At 42.6% G+C, this 15748-nt stretch overlaps 1 protein-coding gene across 1 annotated transcript; it reads left to right on the forward strand.

The window, feature by feature from the left end:
- Nucleotides 1-93: 93 nt before the first annotated feature.
- Nucleotides 94-15748, forward strand: T265_09602 (hypothetical protein; the record flags this gene model as incomplete). The annotated part of the gene is made up of 2 exons (XM_009175717.1): nucleotides 94-1099; nucleotides 15636-15748. The coding sequence occupies 2 exons, from the start codon at nucleotides 94-96 to the stop codon at nucleotides 15746-15748; spliced, it is 1119 nt and encodes a 372-aa protein (XP_009173981.1).

Genomic DNA, 15748 nt, shown 5'->3' on the forward strand with positions numbered 1-15748 from the left:
TAAGGCATACCCCGTATAAATTGCGCGTGAACACTCCAGACGGATATTCGATGTGAATAAAAACACCGGGTTGTGTGATTGGTGTCTCAAACGATGCACGAGGAGGAAAACCTTGCTCTTGTCATCGACAATGGTTCGGGGATGTGCAAAGCCGGTTTCGCTGGAGATGATGCACCGCGAGCCGTGTATCCATCAGTCATCGGGCGACCAAAACTCCCCGGGGTGATGGTCGGAATGGGACAAAAGGACGTGTACATTGGCGATGAAGCCGAATCCAAACGAGGTATTCTTACACTTCACTATCCTGTCGAAAACGGCATTGTGAATAACTGGGATGATATGGAAAGATTGTGGCACCACACCTTTTACAACGAACTTCGCGTTGCGCCAGAAGAACACCCTGTACTACTGACAGAACCTCCTCTCAATCCGAAGAGCAATAGAGAGAAGATGGCACAAATCTTGTTTGAAAGTTTCAGTTCACCTGCAATGTATGTGGGAATTCAGGCTGTGCTTTCACTTTATGCGTCAGGAAGGACAACAGGTGTGGTAATGGATTCAGGGGATGGTGTTACTCACATAGTCCCCGTTTACGAAGGCTATGCGTTGAGCCATGCAATCTGCCGGCTGGATTTGGCCGGGCGTGAACTCACAGACTACATGGTGAAATTACTTAGGGAACGTGGGTATGCCTTCATCACTTCTGCAGAACGTGAGGTTGTACGGGATATCAAAGAACAACTGTGCTATGTTGCATTGGACTTCGAATCCGAAATGCTAGATGCTCCAAATTTGCCACATTTGGAGCAGACTTACGGACTACCTGACGGACAAGTGATTACTCTTGGAAATGGAAGGTTTCGTTGTCCAGAAGTGCTGTTCCAGCCGTCCATAATTGGCCGAGAAACGCCTGGTATACACGAAACTCTATTTATATCCGTCATGAAAAGTGAACTGGATCTCCGTCGGGATCTTTTCGCAAATATTGTGCTGTCCGGCGGCTCAACACTTTTTTCGGGAATGGAAGACCGTTTAAAAAAGGAAATCAGCGCTCTGACTCCACCGACCGTCAAAGTGAAATTTGTTTGTCCTCCGGAACGTAAGTATACTGTTTGGGTTGGAGGTTCAATTTTGGTCTCTTTGTCATCTTTTCAAACCCTGTGGATTACGAAGGAAGAGTATGAAGAACACGGACCCTCGATTGTACATCGAAAATGTTTCTAGTCCATCACTTATATGTCCATAAAAATTATTGTACAAATGTCACTAGCGGTGATAACTTGCAACCACTGCCTAGGTATCGGATGACTCGTTATTTGCACATGTTCGTCCTGAGGAGAGAACCTACCTAATATCTGTTCAAAGTAGAAAAATCTTGAATATCAACCCACAGGATTTTTTATCACGACAAATCCTCTCCTGCTCATTTTTATATTCACCTTAGGTAACAACTCACTGGGAATGGTGTTGTAATCGTGTGCATAAATTAGGTCGGATTGTGTAAACTGATGTCTAAGGGTGTGAGATGGAAACGACCCGGTGCCCAACCAATTGGTAACTCCAGGTTGAAAGACAGATGCGTCTCAAACACAATTTCATTCGGTCTGACAAACCCACCTATCCCACCAGGTGATCATTCCCATCTATAGTAAGTTTTTAGAAACCCCTATTCCACTAGATAACCAATAAAATAGTACCACGATTTCAGCTGAGCGATTCAGTGATTAATGAGAAGCCTAAAACAGGACAAAATGAAAATGAGAAATATAATCCACAAATTATCTACCCTATGTGGCCATTTTGGATGTATTCCAACACGCCCGGCTATGTTGGTAATCCGTCTGGTTGTGTACACAAAAACCAATTTGCTCATTTCTCTCGGCCCAGGAGGTTTGATATTCTCACGAGAGTCTAGCCCTTGGTATAACACCTGATGGCTAATTTATTCGTCCTTTTCGAATCGAGATGATCCCATATGGCCCTAAAAGACCAGTCTTTTCAAAAATATATACTGATGCCGTGGAATCAGTAGGATGTCGTGGACGTGATCGACTGGAAAAGTAGCAATATGTTTCCACCGAATACATACCCTGCTGGGTGTTTTTATCTGGACCCAAAAATCAACTTCACTGCCTCCTTGGATCTACTCACACAACGCTGTCATTGAAGAACATAGTTGAAAAACATCACCCAACCTTAGCTTCTCCCAAGTTTGCTTCAGTCAACTTCACTACATGTAGCCAAGAGAATAGTTGGTAAACTGGCATGAATTACCACGTAGTAGTTCTTTGAACAGCGTCAATAGCAACACCTCAGAAGCCATTTCCAAGAAAACTAGTGTCTATAATCAGTCAACCAAATAACCAGAGGTAGTAAAATCTGCGATGACACTGCTGCCTTGCTAAGGTGCAACCAATAAGTTTACTTAATAGTACTTGAAGACTTGAAGTTAAAAAGAAAAGATTGGGTACCTGATGCTGACCCATCGCAAGCTTCCCGAGGTGCCTGAAATTCTAAATGCTCAATCGGACAGGGTGGACAGTCCGCCACTGACACCGCTCGGCCACCGTTTCCTGCAGTGTCTTAGCCAAGCGCAAGGGTGGTCGCCGGAGCCCCTTCCTTGAAGGCGGACCCTACCAATAACACCTTGACTTTTCGAAACCTCTTTTCATCCTTCTATTAAGTCACATGTTGCCCACCTCGCGGCTTACGCCACTCTGAAGATGCACGGTAGACGATGACTTGGCATGCGGCCAAGCAACTGCAGCTGATGTTTTTTGCTACCGTTTTTCCGCCGTACAATCCAATACCCGTTTTCTAATTACCTCGTAACGAATTCATTTACGCTATCTGGTACCAGCGACACTTCTCGGACATCGATTAGAAAAGCTTAAAGATGCCTCAGGTCATCTGGTGACATCACATGACGGATAAAGTGATATGACAGTATTTTTAGTTGTCAGGTTGATTGTTATACGCGGACTGAGACAATGTCAGGGCGCCCACACCTAAGCAAAATGACTACTCGAACCCTCGACAAACGCCACTGCCTCAAAATACTGACCACAAGGCAGTCAGTGAAAGCCGACACACTAACAATAGAGTAGTATAAAATTTTTATGGAAAAAATCGCCACACATGTTCCAATCCACTACTTGGTGGACTAGAATATTGACCACCCAGGTGTGAGTAACTCTGCAAGTGCCAGAGTGAAACCCCCAGTATAGCTGAGTTGGTCACATCGGTACACAAACCGTCACACCGTCCAGTCTTCAGCGGCGCACTCCTAAGGGTAGAATGTGTCTATGGTACTGAGGACGACGGTTGTGGTGGTGATCTCCTTGGCGCTCACTGTCGTCATCTTCGCGTTGTCAACCGTGCTGTTCTCGCTGGTGGTGGTGGCCGTCGTCGTCACTGTCACGTTCGTGGTCGTGATGGTGGCAGTAGTGATAATTCCAATACTATTAATAATGATAGTATCAATAAGAATGGTGGTGCTTGTGATCATTATGCTAGCTGTGGTGCCTTCTACGAGGAACGTTAACAAGGCGAACTAACCAATCGTAACAGAACTGTCACCGCAAGGTCAGATTTTACGAATTAGAAGGTGATGTGTATCTATAGACGTAATACACTTCGACAGCTCACGACCGGTTTCACCCTTCTTGAGGCTCATCGGGTAGGCGCAGTCCCCGAGTTTCCGTCAATCTTATGTTCTACTTGGAAACGAGTTGCATGAAGTTAGCGAAATGCACTCATTTGCAAACAAATTTGGTTTTGCGAGAGACTCACCTGGAACCCAGCTGAATCTATCGTTTATGATGGAGTCTACATGCATTCTAGGGCCCACCCAATGCATCAACAAAATATCTCAGATTCCGATCTGACGCTTCATTATCTGCAGTGCAGTTGTGCTCTGACAAATTAGTAATAAAATCTCAGTGTTGGCTTTCAGCCATCTTCGGTGAAGGCAAGAGAATAAGTCCTAAATAAATGTTTTTATGTTATAGTCTAGCGCAGGTAGACATTAGTCCAACGCAGTGATCGGATATTTTTCTAATCAGCTTGATAAAGCAAGGTTCACTAATGAATTAAATCATTTAAATGTGAAGTGAACATGTGACTGAAGAATTATCTTGCCCGAAAAACACCATATGAACCAATACGGTATAACCATCTTAATTTGACTGATAAGTTTTCCACTCTTGGCTTCAATACCACCGTATGAGCGGAGAACATCTCAGAGGACAAGATATACAGATGGATTTGACGACAACAGTTTTTCTGTCATCGTTTTTTCTCGCTCGGTGATGCACATAGCTCCCAAATGGCTCAGGTCCCAAAGGACTGAGACAGGCGACCAACGGTTTCCCTTTTTGTGGAAAACAATCTATAACTCATACGAGTGATCGAGGAACAAAACGGTGAAGCGCTGAAGCATGTTGAGTAATATTGCTTCCAAACTCACAATACGATGATCACTGCCTCGGGCACATCCACAAACATATCCACCATAGTATAAGTTAGGACAACTCCGTTTGGAAGCCTTCACTTCATATTGAATTGCGTAAAATAAAACATTTGTTGGAAACCTGAAATTGACCGTATTTGACTGTAACGTAAATAAAGCCTTTTTCAATAAAACGAACGGTCACAGGTATTGGTTACTGAGTAGTACACCGAAGGGACTCCGTGCCACGGTATACGTGTTTCCATCTGTGTTTAAGAGGGAAGGAAGCCAAGAAAAAGTCAATAAATGAGACCACGTTACGTCGCTTCATTTATTGAAAGATGAGTGGCGCTAGGCCCAGTCTAAGTGAAGGCTAATCACACCGCTAATCAGCCAATCAGTCACTGACGAGAAGGTTGCGGATTCGAAACTCTTTGACTTTCTTGAGATTCGCACAACTGATAGTTCCCAGTAAGTGTGAAATAGCTATACACTGTCTCTCGGATTTCCATCACAAACAGAACGAAATCTCAATTAAACATTAGTGATTCCCAAGCTAACACAGAAGTATTTGTACTACTTACTAGGTAGCCGATAGGCTTGTGTACGCCCATTCGTACCCAGTAGCCATATTTCGATACGTTGTAATACACTACTTATCAATAAAACAAACTTTGTGAAAGTCATTTCGCTATAGCTGTAAAGTAAACACTGCCATACAATAGATTTTGGGTTGCCAATTTGTGAACTGAAAATTACCCACTTGCGTGTTGTGTACAGGATCAACGTTAAATTGTCGATGAAAGTGTAATGAAAGTTCCTTGGAAAGAGGGACGCTAATATATATAAATATATATCACATTTCTTGTAACCCTGATGATGATTCGATGGAAGCTTACCATCGGTTTCATCCTCTCTTGGGATCATCGGCTAAGCTTGGTCCACCACCAACCTTGCTTGCCTCGACAGATACACTCATTTGCAAATCAATTTGATTTTCACGGAAGACTCAACTGAATCTCGCGCTTATGATGTTCTTCAACTGATGATTCCAAGGAAGGGCGAAACCGGCCGTCGGCTGTCAAAGAGTTTTCATCAACCTTCTGGGTAGTTTGTTTTATGAAAACCTTACTTGTTTCCTGAAGAGCAACATACAGCAGATATTCTTGTGAGATTCAAGTTCACAGAGTCTTCATTTTCATCCAAGTCATCAGTTTCCGAATGAAACCTACTTTACTGATTAATTAATCGAAATAGCAGTCAATCAGTCACATAGACGTGAAAATCTGATTAGCTTTCATAGGTAGAAGATCGTTTTCTACATTTAAAATGCCATAAAAAAGAAAATGTAATTTGTACAGAAAACTCGTTGACAAATTGGCGGAATATAGGTAACTCGGGTACGTGGCCTGATTGTTGGTTTGTTCGCCGAGCTTGGCAGTTGGACTGCAAACGTTTCATCAACCATCGGGGTAATATCGTCAGTGCAGGGTTGATTTGGTGAATTCCTCTTCTTCTACTGCTTATATATACGTGTAGAAACTATATAAGCACAACCAGAAGAGGGGGTATTCACCCAATCAACCCCGCTTTAAAATGTCTGTGTGCTGCTAGGAGATACGAGACCACCTGGAGGTCTTTCATTCTGTTAGGATTGTTTTATCTTTTCCCATCCCTGCATCTGTTCCACTTCTAAAACCAAATAAACTGCGAGCGAAGTTAGATAGGATTACTTTGCAATCACTGCCGAAATCCGTCATTATTAGGACTGTTATGGAGGATAACACAGAGTTCATATTATTGTGGGTGGTTACACATTTATACACCAGCTTGAACAGTAAAGATGATACTGGTGCAGCCATCTCCATATTTGGATCACCTTAAAGTAATGACACCACAAATCACTGATCCAAGATTAACGGAATCACATCAAAAATTCTAAAACAAGCAGGAGCAATGTAGTAAGGTTCATGGACTAAACACATTCACGTTATTCAAACAGAGTGACGCGCAACACAGATCAAACGAGTGAACACAGGTTACACAATCTACCAAAACCACCAAAATCAATTTCAGAATAGATTAGTAGGTCTCATAAGTGACATTCATTCCGACTGCTTTTCTGTATGTGTGACATATGAGCTGCTGTTAGAGAGATAGGAAGGTAAAATGGGTCAACTAGCTGGCAACGCCAAACAGATAGCAACTGCAATCTGTTGCGTCGGGCAAGTCAGACAACTACCGTGAGTTTCTGAAGATCCCGCTTCGCCAGGGGACCGATAACAAGTTCCTAATGATTGCTCGGTTTCTGAGTCTAACAGCCGAGTAAATGCTTTCCTGTCCCTTCAGCGTTCAAAGAGACACAAAACCAAAGGGATCAGTGTATAGGGTAAGCAGGGGGAAAATTCCATCAATATCGTGCGCATAGCGGAAATCTCAACAAGATACCAAGCAGATCAACCGCGATATCTGACCTTTGACATGACATTTGTTCGAGTAACATACCCCTAAATCTAGCAATACAGTTTGAAACGATTAGAACGGTGTTTGACTCATTCGGATTTTTCTTTGAGTAGTTTGACCTGCACCAATGCAGACAAAAAGACACGGAGTCACTATATGAATTGAACTTTATATGGCCAGACTCTGTGTGGTACTGAATGGCGGTCACGTATTGCAAGTTCACTCAAGAATCTGTTTTATAAGTGTGACAGCCGCTAGAACTAGGTTTCCCGGTGGTGCATGCAGTTCCACGGCACCAGCACTTGGAAATTCCCTTCCAGTGTCAGTCTCGCTATTACCACAATGTTCATTGCCTTTCATTTGTCAGTGCGATTCAGGTCCTCCAAGACCTGACTATCCTCCGACTCCTGAAAATCCTCCCTGAAGTTTGGTTGGGCCATCTGAAAACTCAGTGGATTACCTCAAGTGTCGGCAATTTGTTCTTGGTCCAAACATGATCCAACACAACGAAGCCCCTTGCTGTTTTGCTTGTTGTACTGCGTCAGACCAAAACAGACCTAGACCCGAATGGTGTCCTTTGGTAAGATGGCGCTATCAGCGAAATTAACTCGCTGTGTGACCAGATGTTCCGTGGGTTCGCGACACAACCGATCAGCGTTCAGATTAAACACGACAAAATTCACACCCTAGCTGCCGAAAACCAGGAGAAAACTTTATCAGGAAAGTTGAACCATTCTCTCTTTCACAGGAGACATGCCTTTTGAAATGCCTGCACACAAATGTACTTCGCGGCAGCCATGATTTGTGATGGTCCAATTGAGTCACAGAAATGCTGAAAAGCACCATATCACTGATTAATGCAGACGACCAGACAAAATCGATTCAAATCAGTGGTGCAAGCTAAGCTGGAAAGGATCTACAAAACAAAATTCTATCAGATAATAGTCGATAAAAACCCTAAAGCGGGCCGAAATTTCCTATTTCGCTCCATACACCCACAAGGCAGCTTTATTCATGGGACAATCTGAATTCTAGAGTTGCAACCTTAGGTCGCTACCATTATCATGGGACACTAACACTAAAATCGTTTATTACCGACAACTCAGAACGAAGTGTAACAGCACCAATTTAGTGTGGTGCGCGCTGGATCACAGGGATTCCAAAAACCAAACTCATGTTTTGACAGGTGTCAAACAACACTTACTAATACATACTTGTAAAAGGGCATAAACAGGCTTCAGGAATTTATTTCAGGAATCAGACAGCTGTGTGAGCTCCGTATTCTTAATACAAACTTGATAAACAACAGCCATATGGACCTTACGGAGAGCCGTTTACCAGACCCAACAGCTGTACTTACAATGGGTTGGTCACGTGACAGTTTCCATTTTGACCCATAGTTATGTAGCTTCTTTTTGTAAATCGATCATCACATCCAATCCGCACAATTATTATATCATAATTGTTATTAACTGCCAACCCTCCCGGTTAGATCTGTGGCCTGGAACAAAAAATAAACTAGCCAGATGCCCGATGCTTTGAACCCAAACTCAAATGCTCACACGTTCATGTCCACTAGGCCAAATTCTGGGTTGGTAGATGTCAGTTCGGTTTCCCTTTTCTTTTTATGTAATTACTGAAAAACCGGAGAACTGGGCAATAGAGTTCCGTACGAAGTGTTTCCGTTCCACCATAATTCAGTTAAACTAAGCGCCGACTTAATTCGTACTGAACTGGGTGCGGATATTGGCAAAATACTCCAAGAACGTTGAATATGGAAAACCATCAGGCGAACGACTCATGGTCATTTAGCCACCGGAAAGCTGTATTCCGTTTGGTGATGTTGAAACAGAAATTTTGAACCTAAATTTAAGCAACGAGGGTTATGGTGAAGGTGCCTGAAAGCTGGCAAGCAACTGAAGATGTTGATCTGATAATGGTCGCTTCAACACTTCTAGTCAGCTGTCGGTTTCAAGTTTTTCAATAAGCATCTGTACCACACTGAACGAAACTGTCGAATCTCAGCCAAATCTCATATGTTCATATGCAGGTCATTTAACAGAATCTAAGCCGATTGTCTCCATAAAAGTAACAGAAGAACGACCACAAGGACCTCGGAGAATAGCGAAGCTCCTAGATACAGAGGAAACACTAGAGTAGCGTTCAAAGTAGCAGCAGTCTTCGTCTTCATTGGTCAGTGAAAAAGTGCACTGTTGCTTTCCGAAGACACGTGCATCTAACTACCACGTCTAGAGTGGTCACCTCATATGAGACCACGCATTGACTTTCCGCGTTATTACGTGACCTTGCTTTAAGAATGAAAGTAAATTCTTACCTGTCGTACAGGAGACACCACGGTTTTATTCGCCTGTTTGCTTTAAAAATGCTGATGCAATCTTGTGTGTACACACTTTAACTCTCAACGCTAGTTACGGTTTGAGAAAAATAGATGTCAAAAAGACCGAACGCGATTACATCTAACTGAAGACTTTTTTAACTTATACAGCCCAAGTAACCAAGGTTGTATACCACCAATTTCGTACAAGGAGCCCTCCTGGGCTCTGTACTTCAACCGACTAAATCCTCAGTACCGAGGTGGTTCTGAGGTTTCGATGTCACCTACACAACTCCTAAGTTCAACAAGCTGACAATAGTATTACTCAAGCCTTAGTTGTCACACTAGATCTTTGGGCTTTCATGTCATCCATGGTGCAGATCAATGAGACATTGACAGTATACAGATCAGCTACGGGACATCACCTGCTTCGCTTTTTCATTCGGGTTATTAATCCAGCAATGGACCCGGCCTACCTTGTTGCAGAATGGTAGCGCTTTTCCTTCAATTCGAACGTCACAAAGGACCGATTTACAAGGTACTGATTATGGTAGTCAATGTAGTTATTAGAAAACACCTTTGAATAAGACTGGAGAAATGAACAACGAAAGAACACCACCTGTCGGTAAGTTGCTCTTTAGTTTCAGTTTTCGCCTCATCCAAACAATATTATAGCAGCAGTTTCCTATTGACCTAGAACAATCGCGAGATAGCCGTGCTCAAAAAACCGAAGGTCGAGAATTCGGTTGTACCTTTACCAAGCACAGAAGCCATTTCCGCTGTGAATTTCGTCCTGGAAGTAAAGATAATCTATGCTGAATAAGCTAAGGGGCATCGTACTATTGCTTCATCCCTATTGGGAAACACAAACAGTGTGCATCTCACGAAACTCCGAGTAGTTTCGAACCGGCACTTAGATAGGATATAGCGCCAACTCATTCATGTAATCCACGTCACGTGATCACGCTGTGATCGGGTTCAAGGGTGACGACCTCTCATGAGAATTCCAATTGTCTTTTGCAAGTTTTCTTCGTCCGAACTACTTATAGATTGATGGTAGTGTAAAGAAAAGAGGGAATTTTGAATTGAGTGCCGATTAGCGGCACTGCTGCACCGCTCGTGGCAGAACACCTGATCAACCTACTAGCCGGAAGGTCGCGGTTAGAAATTTCCTTGTGTTTTGTGAAAAGGCCAGGAAGAGTGAAAAGGCAGTACAATGCTTTTCGGCTTTTCAACACAGAATGACTTCAGTGGTAAGACAAAATCTCCAGCAGAAGTTTCTGAATCTCAGTACCAACAATATGGGCTATTGTCTATAGGCCCAGGGGAAAACAAAAGTAGACTGTTCTTCCTTCATATAAGAAATACTAGCAAAATGTTAGGGTTTTTGTGTTTTTTATAGCCAGAAAAGAAATTCAGTGGGACTATTGTCGTCAAGCGTAGTGCACTGTATGGATTGTTTGTCCTGATCAGTCATCCGACGTTGAACCATTGAAACGTTTTATTTTGACCGTCTGTCATCCCAACCCCCATTGTCAGCTCAAGAATAACCTATGCAGCCCCCTACGCATGAGAGTTCGAGTGTTCCAGGTCTGTCCTACAGATGAGTGTGGTGCTGTCTGGCTCCACAAAAACCTTCGACTGTTAACCTGATTTGCAGCATTCATTGGATTAGTCCCCAACCCCTAGGGGATCTTGACGTAACACATTATCGATAAGGGTGCTGAAAACTCTTGGACAAGTCACTATCGGTTGCTTCCTTCCTGGAGCTGGTCGGAGGGTAGTCTTTGAATGTACATGAATCTCATGTTCTGATTAAAAACCAGATTGTACGCAAGTTCTGGGATAGATTCGTCCGAAATTTATGATCTTCACGAGAAAATCACTGGTATCTCATGCTGAGAGTACTGAACAAGGGGTGTCCTCTGTTTTGATTGGAGCGATGTTCGAGATATCGCAGCACGTTTTCTCAACACAAACTACACACGAGGATGCTGAAAACTCTTCCGCAGCATATTCAGCTGAAGAACGGCATAAACAAGGGATTCACTTGAGTCTCCCACTAACACCAAAGTAATTTGCGGATAAGTGTAGTCCGCCAGTTTACTCACAGTTTTGTGTTCAAGCAGAATAATCAGTAAAGTTGACGGAACTGGGAATTCATGCCTATTTGATGAGCTCCGAAACTATTGGAACCGGTCGTGGGCTGTTGAAGAGTTTTCGTCACATGAATAGTACGTTCGGCCGAAAAAAAGTGCTGTGATTCCTTGAATATCGTACCCACTAAAATATGTGAATACCTTTGTGCAGTATGTTCAGTTGAGCAATGTCGTGAACTCGAAATTCAGTCAAGCCTATGATTAACACTGATGTAGTTCGCAAATGAACGTTTTTCGCCTAATAGCAGAGTTATCATCAATGTAGTCCTACGGTTTCACGATTTGTTCATGAGTCAGATCAAACTTCTCCAATCACTAACGCCTGACCACGTAGTTAGCCCTATACAGTCTACGTTATATCCTACTTCATCGAGTGACCAACTAAGTACGGTCGTGTTGTGACGTGAGAACGCCTACCAAAGGGTATGAATTGGGCCTGCCAGTCTACTCGATAAGGTAAGGACAGGACCTGAAGCAGGATTGTACTATCGGTCAGACATACAGAGCTACTGCTTGATTATATGGGACGGCTGATTGGTCAAATATGGCCACTTGCTTGTTCGTTCTTGTCCAGCCGACCGTGACGTTCCTATCTTGACCACTTTCGCTCCTGCTCAGCTGGTCGTTTTTGGTATGCTCCACTCACGCACCTGCTATCCGAATCGTGTGCTGTCCTTTGCGCGACCGTGACTATCTTGACCACTTTCGCTCCTGCTCAGCTGGTCGTTTTTGGTATGCTCCACTCACGCACCTGCTATCCGAATCGTGTGCTGTCCTTTGCGACGCCTCCCTCTTTGTACACATACGTTTCGGTCTGAATGCGTCCCAGCAGGTCGTTATTATTGAAAAAAAAATAAATGCGAAACGTTTGTCGTTGAAGTTTTCTCTCAAAAGTTTGTAACTATAACTAAATCAGATTGTACTTCTTGAGGGCAACTTAGGCACTAAAATACCTATTTAAAAAGCATTGCACCATTTCCCTTTGATATTATGGGTTAAAGGCATATTTTTCAAGCATCTTCAACAGAGTTTGTAATGCTATTTCAGTAACTTAAGCAGGTGTTAACTTTTTCATTTGCAATGACCGAAGTACCGCTGAATCGTGGTTAAATATTCATTTATCGTTTCAATCTGGGTAGCTGCACCACTCATATTCAAATTCCAACGCAACACATGAGGCATCCCATTACACAACCATACGGAAACTACAACGAATAAACGTCAATGTATATTTTTGTAATGTTCTACTAGGTTCCAGGTGAGTCTCTCGAAAAACCAAATTAATTTGCAAATGAGTGTATATTCAGGGACGTATTTTCAGCAACCTTATGAGTAGTACATTACAAAGATGTACATGTATCGCGATATCTCGAATATCGTAGCGACTGAAACATGTGGTTGACTGGTGCAGCACATTCAGTTGCCTGAGAACATCACAAACGAGAGATTCAGCTGGGTTCCAGGTGAGTCTCCCGAAAAACCAAATTAGTTTGCAAATGAGTGTATATTCGGTAAACGTCAATGTAATCATTCCTAATTAATACAGAGATCCTGTTATGCCTTGTCGCGATGTCGGCATAAATTTACTCCCAGACTTGAAATAAGGTGCGATTCATATAACAGGTACGTGCCGATGTCGTGCTTCCGGTAATGCAAGCGCAGTGAAAGGACTGAGTAACCAACTATCCGTATTAGTTTTGTCCAAAGCGTAGTAGCGAGTGTATGACCGATTAGCATGTTATTGAACTGCGTAAAAGCCATTTTTCGCCTAATCGATCCCATTTACCTGGACGGGGCTGTGAGAGCTGGATAAACTCTCAGTCTCCGCAGTCCAGAATGTCGATGTCTAACAGAACGTTGTGGTTCATGGTCTCAGTGTAGTGCGAACAATTTGATGTAAGTAGATGTAAGTAGATGTAAGTGGACTTAACTAACAGTACGGTGCAAAAGATTGAAAATGATCGAATGCTCACAATATTCAATAACCGTTTGCTAAATAGCTTCTCACTTCTTACCCCAGCTGATTGGTCATTGCGATAAGCTTTCACTTCAGTTGGGTGCAAGTGCAGCGGGGTGATCCTAATGTAAATAGAAATACGGAGATACAGTTGTCGCAGAATACTAGCAACTCGGTCAGTCCGCCCACAAAAATCTCTCCTTTTATGACGTGTGAATTCCACAGGTGGTTTAATATGTGCAGTTCACTGTGTATCTTTTGTAGAAGATATTTCACTTTCTCTCTCGGGGCTAATTGTGGACATTGAGTTCCTCGACGCTTCCAAGTATCGCTTTTGTATAAACACTTACTTATGCATGCGCTAGAATTGGCAGAGATATACGGTGATATCCCAATAGAGGTCACCACAGGGAAACATGTATTTTCTCTGCTATGGGAGTAGCCTATTTTCCTAAGGGGTAGTGCAGGGGTCGTGGTTAACACTGGAGACGAATGTGAAATCAATGATGGAGTGATCTCTCTGCGGGAAGTGAAGAGTGCTGTATTTTACCCAGGTCGTCTGTATACGTCTACAAGGAGCGTAGGTTTTCCTGTTGACTTCATTACTACTCATACTGCATATAATAATAACGATAATAAACCGTTCAACAGCAGCAAACTTTCTGTTCATAGGTGCCGGACTACCCGGAGAAAGTACGAGAACTGATGTACATGCTAGACAGGAGCAGTCGGCATCCCCGAGTTGAGTTCGAACAACGGACCCTCCAGTTCGTGCCTTGACAATTGAGCCATCTCGAGTTACTTTAAGAGAATATTACAGGCTAAAGAAATCATATGCATCCCGTCTTCCCTCTTAAACTATGCCAGAAAACAGCAACAGCAGTTCCGTAAATTCGATACACTCAGTTCGATACACTCACTTTGAAAGATGTCGAAGATATTCCTAGAGTAGAGGCAAGTACAAAATAGTTATACTGATTAACACGGCTACAAAACAATCCTTAAAGTGCACCACCCTTTTTACATCCTAACGAGAGTTTGCATTCAGTTGTCTGGATGAAAATAGAAAGAGTGCCGTATTTTCTCTTTGTGTGTTTCACTCCGGAATGCCCAATTAACAATAGTGGGTACTAGGACGTTCTGAGATGGGTCTAGGCAACCAAAGAAGATTTATTTTCAGGACACCTGATCAAGGTATGCATAATTGAAACGTTAGGTTAACGATGGCTCTCAGCATACAATGAATTGTGAAATCGATAAGCAAATTTTACCGGTAGATTAATGGAGTGCTCACCAAATTAGGTCATCCTGTGTACACATCAACAACCATGTGACATTGAGCTTTGGTGCACTTTAAGCAAGGAACAAAGAAAAATAGGTGTTCAGAATGATAAACATATGCTGCATGAGAAAGAAGACAATAATATTTTCAATCAATTGGAAAATGTTTGGGACCGATTGGGAAGTCATCATTTCAGAGGGGTTTGGTAAACAATCGGCGGATTTATTGCTGGGCAACGTTTTCGCTTTTGACACTTCAGGCCAAGTGAGCAAATAAGTAGGTTGATTGGGTTTTAAGGCAGCCAAGGACCCAATCCGTGAGATTTCTTACGACTAGTCGACCTGATCAGTGCTGGGTGTTCAGTCTGATGTTCCTGTTCGTTGTTTGTGGGAATGACTAACATTAACAATAGATTGGTTAGGGGAGAGGAAATTTTTTCATGTTGAACCCGGGTTTTTTGTCCTTACTTTTTCAGTCTAAGACACATTAATGTAATGGTCCTCTTGGGGTCGTTCACAGATTTCGTTCACCTGTATTTGTCAGAGTGCCACCAACCAACAAACAGGAACATCAGACTGAACACTCGAGACTGATGAAGTGGGTTAGCCATAAGAAATCTCACAGATTGGTTCCCTGACTGCCTTAAAACCCAATCAACCTACTTATTTACTCACTTGGCCTGACGAAGCTTTTGTGTCAAAAGCGAAAAGTTGCCCAGCAATAAATCCAAAACCCTCTGAAACATTTCATTTTCTTTAAAGGACAAGACTTTTTTGGTAGAAGTCCACGTATAAAGGATGGAATCTACAAAGTCATTGCGTATTCTTTTTATCTTGATAGTCATTTTTTAATTGAGTGTTGCACTCCAGCACTAGGCCTTGGTAGTGGTTTACAGAAATCATATCACTTTATGAACAATTGTGGAAAATTACAATCAGTTAGCATTGTGGAAATCAGGTGACCCTTAATACATTCCTTTTCTATGTTAGCTCACAAAGTTACGGTGCTAGTTATGGTGATTATGATGATGACAGACAGAGTAGGAAACATACACGACGACCAGTTTATATCCACTCCTGAAGTAATCCATGTTCTAAATTAA

The sequence above is a fragment of the Opisthorchis viverrini genome, assembly GCF_000715545.1.
Source record: "Opisthorchis viverrini unplaced genomic scaffold opera_v5_288, whole genome shotgun sequence".
NCBI lineage: Eukaryota > Metazoa > Platyhelminthes > Trematoda > Opisthorchiida > Opisthorchiidae > Opisthorchis > Opisthorchis viverrini.